Raw genomic sequence first — 7,036 nt, 5'->3', positions numbered from 1 at the left:
TGTGATGATATATACTGTATACGATGCTTTACATAATTTATTTCACTCTCTACATAAAATCTTATTTTACTATTTACAATTAGAATCTATACCGTTTTTACAGAATGATTTGAAATATTATGAATGTTGCTACTGCATATTATAAAACCTCAAATTTGCATTTTATATATACTGGCTGTGCATATAAAAGTAAGTTTGAATTTAGAACTTCAACAAATTGGAGATGCAACGGGCGGTGGGTGCGCTGACGGTGCTTGATTCGACGCATTCATAAATGACGCATGATTTCCAGCCCACGGCTGCAAGTTTTGTAAAGCGCTTAACGCTGTATTCGACGCGGGCGTTGGAGCAGCGTTTTGTGGACCTTGATAATGAAGCGCTGAAAGCGGAGCACCGGGTGGTGGTTCTGGCATATAGCCTTTGCTAAGCGCTTCGGCTTGCAATGATAGCATCAAGCGGTTGGCCGCTTGCCGTTCAGCTTCCCGCTCTTCAGCCGTTTGACGTCTGGAACAAATAGAGAATTGCTTTAATTTTTGATACATGTTCTATATTAATATCATTGCTTATTTTTAAGTAATTGTATTATAATAATTTTAATTCACACGTAAAAAATAACATGTTTTGGAATATGCCGTTTTAAATCCTCATACAACATTAATGATAATTTTTATCCAAGTTTAAAATAACTATATAGTTTAAAAGGAATGGATTAACAGAATAATTAAAATTTGCCTCTACTGCCCGTACTCAATATTAAATATGACGGCATCATTAATTCTAAATACATTATCCGACTAATATTCAAATAGATTTGACATTTACAAGTAATTTCGTTATATACTATTAAACACAGGTGTGAAACAGCACCTACGACCATAATAGCATTAAATATTGATGTTTTCTAAATAGTCAACATGCATTAGCTGTTGCGGACTGACCGGCGATAATACCAATTAAATTGACAAATATTTAAAAGTAAAATTATATTAAGTAAAGAGAACATTAAATGTATTTTATAAGGAATGATGATGAAATAATCTTAGTGTATGTAACCTTCCTAGAATGGTCATTTGCTTGCTGGACAGATCTAAATTCTTAATCTATTAAACTTAATAGCATAAAGCTGAAGAGTTTGTTTGAACACGCTAACCTCAGGAACTACTTCCATTTCAAAAATACTTTCACCGGTGGATGTATACGTGATCCCTGAGGGCTACAGGCCTATGAACTTACCAAGGGCGAAGCCGGGTGGATAGTTTTTAACAAATATTTATTATGATGTTGTAAAGTATATTAAATTATTAAAAGAATTATAGTTAACCAATTAATTGTAGTTAAAATTCTTATAGTCGGATGTTAGGGGAATAACTATCCTTGTTTCTATTTAATAATCTGTGGAAATACTAACAGCTTTTAATAAAACATGAGGCTTAGTGGTTTATTCAATTTGAATTATGTCAATTAGTTAATCACTCGGTTGCTAATTGGCATCTAGGATGTCTAGCGGAGAACTATCAATCTATAATCGAATCGATACTAAAAGCGGTTATCTTTGTGTTTATTAATTTTCAAATACATGATTTTGAATTTCGAATTCGAATGGAATTAATTGTTATTTAATTTAACTGCCTTTTTATCAAACATCAACGATTAAGAACGTGTTTTTGATTATAATTAAATTCTTAGATTTCATACAGAACGTGTTTCTCTCAACAGATTGTTATTCTTTGTATTTTTATATGAAGGATTATTTAAAATTTCTTATCAATTTGTTGAACTTTAAATAAATCAATAAATATTGTCAAATCTATTACTTGATATGATGCGATTCAATATGGAATACTTAAAAACATTTGGCAAAAAAAATTACTAGTTGGACTAGCGACACTACGAGTTCCGTACTAATAAGGTAAAGAGATGCTGCAAAAATAATTAGCTACCCATCCAATTCATGACCATGCTAATTTCTAACTGCTGCTTAACGTCGATATTTCTTATGTGTCATTGGTATTTATCCTTTTCATATAGCTAGGAACATATAAATCTTGTCTACTATATATGCTTAAACCTTTAAAACTACGCAACGGATTTTGATGCGGTTTTTTAATTGATAAAGTGTTTCAAGAGGAAGTATTATTTACATTAACATCTATTAAACTACTCCGAAAACGCTTGCGAAACCGCGGGCAAAAGCTAGTTAACATTATATCTCAGATAAAACAAGTAATACTTTACAAGACCATACTAAATATACTAGAAATTTCCACCACAAATGATGGCATCATAGTATACAAAGCTCGTTAACACGAAACGAAGTCAAGTATTGCAAACTTCGAGACCCCCACTTAACTTAATACAGAGTGCTTGCATTATTTATAAAGGCACCGGATTTGTCGCGCGATTAGTTGTGCGACGCGTTGATTATGATGTCAATTGGCACAGGGCTGTAATGTGTAGTGGTAGCAAAAAAATCATACAATCATTTATTAATAAACATTTCATTTATTTATATATACAAACACATAGAATACAATGAAATAAATAAAATACTAGACAAGCATATGATAATATGTAAATAAAATCATTTTATAAGTAAAGTTATTTAGAAGCTGAAGATTTTGTTTGATTGTTTGTTTTAACGCTCATGTCAGGAACAACTAGACCCATTTTAATAATGTATTCACCGATGGACCAGGCTTGATGTAGAAACAGTAAACATACTTAGTTTGTTTTAAATGAAAAACTCATTCTGGTAGGAAATAATCAGTTTGGATATGATACCATACCAGACCTATACCGTGTAGACAGTGCAGTGTTAAAAAAAAATAAATGTTTATTTCTTTCTTTCTTTCTTTCTTTCAGTGTGTTTTTTTCTTATTTTAAATAAAACGACACCGATTTTATATATTTCTTTTCTTTAATAAAATCATTTTCCTTTTTGTCCATGTTAAATGATGTGTATAAAGTATAAATATATAGTATAAAGCCTGAAAATCGTAATAAAAATACTATTCTTTAAAAAATTGTCATTTATAAAGCAAATCAATGCAATAAAACAAAAAATTAAGTGTAGAAACTCTATTCATTGAGTATAATTTAAAACATCCTATAGATTGTGTTGGCTACATAAAAAATATCAATAAACGCTTTGAGCACGGCATCGCAATTTTACAAAATGCTTTTAATCCAGCGGAAAAATTAATGTTGAGACTTAAGCTTACACTTAACTTAGGGTGAACACGTTCACGCTAAGTACCTCATTGCTTATTAAGCTAAGTAAAAGTTTATGTACAGTTTGAACCGAGGGAAAGCGAAGCCTAAGTGATCCTTCCGTTCTTTCATTAAAATTATTAGCAACAAGCTGCGCCCCACGGTTGGTTACAGTTGTCCAGCTGTTTATGTACCAAATTTCATTGCAATCGGTTCAGTAGTTTTTGCGTGAAAGAGCAACAAACACACACACATCCTTACAAACTCCCACATTTATAATTTATTAGGATAGTAGTAAGTAGGATAGGATGACACGAATTTATTTGAGACATTTACGGGAATACCTAAGCTCAGGTAAATCTTATTTAATCTGTTCAGTACGTAGTTAGCAATGTGCGGGAGTGGTGCACGCATCGGCACGAATTGGGCCAGCTCGCACCGGGGAAATACCATATCCACAGAAAGCCGGCGTGAAATGGTTCGTAATTCGCAGAGGCACTACCTCTGCGAATGTCTGTGGGCGGTGGTGATCGCATACCATCAGGCGAACCACCAGCTCAGTTGCCCGCTTATGGCATAAAAAAGCTTTCCGCCCGTGTCTTTGCTCGCGTATGTAGATAAAAACTATCATACGTCCTTTCTCGAGTCACGAACTATCTTCGTACTTAACAAATTTGATTCCAATCGATTCAGTGGCTTAGGTGTGAAAAGAGACAGACAGGCAGATAGATATACGGACAGCAAGACAGATATATTATTATATTAGAGCAAGACATAGTTATATCGCATTTGTTATATTATATAGTTAAAACATATTATAGTAGGGATTATATTTTAGATTTATAATTTAGAATAACTTTTGCACGCGGTTTCGTACGCGTTAAATTCGGAGTAGTTTAATAGATGTCATTACACATATAAACCTTCCTCTTAAATCACTCTACCTATTAAAAAACCCATCAAAATCCGTTGCGTAGCTTTAAAGATGTAAGCATACATAGAGACATAGGGACAAAGAATGTGACCTTGTTTTATGATATGTAGTGATTCAATAATTGCGTGTAACGTTGTTCTCCTAACTAATAAATAAAATTACGACTTATTTACATTGGTGTTAAAAAGGGCTGATTTTTTCAATTCTTGATGAAAATGTAGTGATCGAATATCGTATTACACAACCATTTTAAAGATGTGTTCTCATTGCTCGAGTTTTGATATATAACAGGTGCTAATTTAAGTTTATTGTGTAACACGCATAAATTTTAAACAAGGATTGAAATATCGCTAATAAGCTTTGGAAGAATGTTTCAAGCCATATCTAAGTTTAGTTGCAAACAGGACTATGTATATTGTTTGCATAAATAAATACACAAAAAGATCCAGTGATACGTAGAAAAATAAGTTCATTCAAGCAATTAACAATTTTGCATAAAGGCATCTGCGAGTTATTTAATTTAACTTTAGATTAAAATGCTATAAGAACACACAACAAAGAAAATATCCGCTTTCAACATTGTAACAGAACTCTCATATATTTTTAGGGGTCCGTAAATTATTTTTGTATTTTTAAAGATCCGTCCTAAGAGTAAAACGGAAATTTATCATATTACTAATATTTCAAGTCCAAAAGTTCTTCTGTCTGTCATTAGGCTATATATATTCTTATGATCCATGATAGAGACAGTTGAAATTTTCACAGATAATGTACTTCTGTTGCTATAATAAAAAGTCGAGGTTAAGCAACGGTTGTCTTGGTTAACAATTGGATGGGTGACCTTTCGACTTTTTTTGCAGTTGCTCTTTAGCTATTTTGTTCGGAACCCCCAATATGAGTCCGACACACAATTGACCGATTTTTATCTTTCCGACTTTGAGATAAGACATATTGAAAATCATAGACCAGAAGGTCTAATTTACCTTGCACAAGCGGCTGTATTAGTAATGTTCTTTGCATTTACGTATATCCTTGTATCGGTCTAATTAAGATAGCCCGACTTACTGGTCTAATATTCATTTGCATGCGAATACAAAAACGATCAATAATAAACACTATCGCAGTACAAATATGGTTAAATATTCATTGGAAGCTTATAAGGCTTTTAGTATATCACATCGAATGACCTAAAGCGACTCAATTAAAGGATTATCGCTATCGAGAAAATCATTGGATACTTCGAGCTTAATTCGAATCGATTTATTTTGGGATTGACATAACAAAGTTTTGCTATATTTGTTAAGCTTATAGTGATTTCAATTACTGAAATGGCTAAATCATCATTTGATATTTTAAGAGAAAATACATTATTTTAGTTTATGTATTTTATCATATGTGTATGACACAAAAAAGTATTTAAATAATTCATTTCAAATTTATCACGTATTTAAACATAACACAATCATTCACTACTCTAAATCATAGAATAGACATTACACGCGTTTTATCGAAATAAAGGAAAGTTGTTTATCCAACCATTAAATTTAATTTTTAGTTTTATAGCATTGAAATGCTTTATAAATGAGAAATTTTACTACGGTTAGGCAAGAAACGCAGGTTCGAATCCTGCCTCGTGATCTAATTTTTTCAATCTTTCAAAATTTCTCAACCATTAAATTGTTTGCCCAAAAAAGTCAATGTATTTTAATATCTTGTACATTTTAATAGCGCATTTTGTAAGCGATGACTCAATGGTTAGTACCTCGGTTTTTAATCAAGAATCCGGGGGTTCGAGACCGTGCAAAGTATTGACTTTTCAATTTATCTGCACATTATACACATCACTGCTCAAAACAGCGAAAGTACAAACACGTCTAATAACTGAAAGTTAGACGATATGTGATGTCTGCTAATCACTTGGCCAGCGTGATGGATTATGAAATCCCATCGATACGCCTTTGTCCTAGCGAGAATTGATATAGGCTGGTGATGATGATGGCATCTTAAGATTCTACTTAACGCAATAAATTCTCATGAAAAACAAGTCAAATATTACTGAAATAAACAACAAACACAAAGGTAATAAATAATTATTTCACAAACTTTCATCACAAGTTAATTACATAAGGCTAATTAGAACTGACAAGGGAATGAATTTCGAGTTAATATCTCCTAATTCAGAGTTGATCGTGATATATTGTTGCCATCCCTATTCCGTGTTCTTACTATCTATAAGGTAAGTGTAAGTAATTTAGCAATATTCAAAGGATATCTATATTAATATTAAAAAGCTCAGTAACTACTAGTCCGATTTGAAAAATTCTTTCAGTGTTAGATAGCTCATTTATTGAGGGAGGCTATATGTTATATACGTACCACGGGCGAAGCCGGGGCGGACAGATAGTTGTTAAATAAGAACCTAAATATATAGTTAATAAAATATAATCCATAATATTAAATCAAATAACAGTTCAGATTCTAAAATCTAGTAAATAGATAACGATAGACTAAAGACTAAGTGACGAAACGTACGTGATGGTGAACGAAGTTTTTTAGATTTTCAATTTGTAAGATTTTTATTTTTATATATTTTATCTAGTCCAAGTCTCAACCACATAGAATTTATCCTCAAAAAATATTAAAATGAATTAATTTTCGTATTCATAATAAACACACACACATAAGATGCAGGAATAATAACAAATTTTATAGCACACACACATTCAAACCCTTCATTTCAATTTACTTCCAAACATTGACAGTAAGCTATATACTTACAGGCGGCACCGTCTGTGTTAATGAATCATTGAACAAAGCGCTAAGTCTATTATCGCAGAGAACTTTATTATAAAGGTAAATGAACGAACTAGTGATGTGCGATTTAAATATCGA

The 7,036-nt window shown here is 32.0% G+C and overlaps 1 protein-coding gene across 1 annotated transcript in view; it reads right to left on the bottom strand.

Moving 5' to 3' along the window:
• Positions 1-209: 209 nt before the first annotated feature.
• LOC119837881 (T-cell leukemia homeobox protein 2) overlaps positions 210-7,036 on the bottom strand; it is a 29,864-nt gene continuing 23,037 nt past the window's right edge. Inside the window, exon 3 of the mRNA XM_038363665.1 lies at positions 210-504. Within this exon, the coding sequence (XP_038219593.1) occupies positions 210-504 (295 nt within the window). The remainder of the gene's footprint in view (positions 505-7,036) is intronic.

The sequence above is a fragment of the Zerene cesonia genome, chromosome 29 (assembly GCF_012273895.1).
Source record: "Zerene cesonia ecotype Mississippi chromosome 29, Zerene_cesonia_1.1, whole genome shotgun sequence".
NCBI classification, from domain to species: domain Eukaryota; kingdom Metazoa; phylum Arthropoda; class Insecta; order Lepidoptera; family Pieridae; genus Zerene; species Zerene cesonia.
This window is presented reverse-complemented; position numbering and strand designations above follow the sequence as displayed.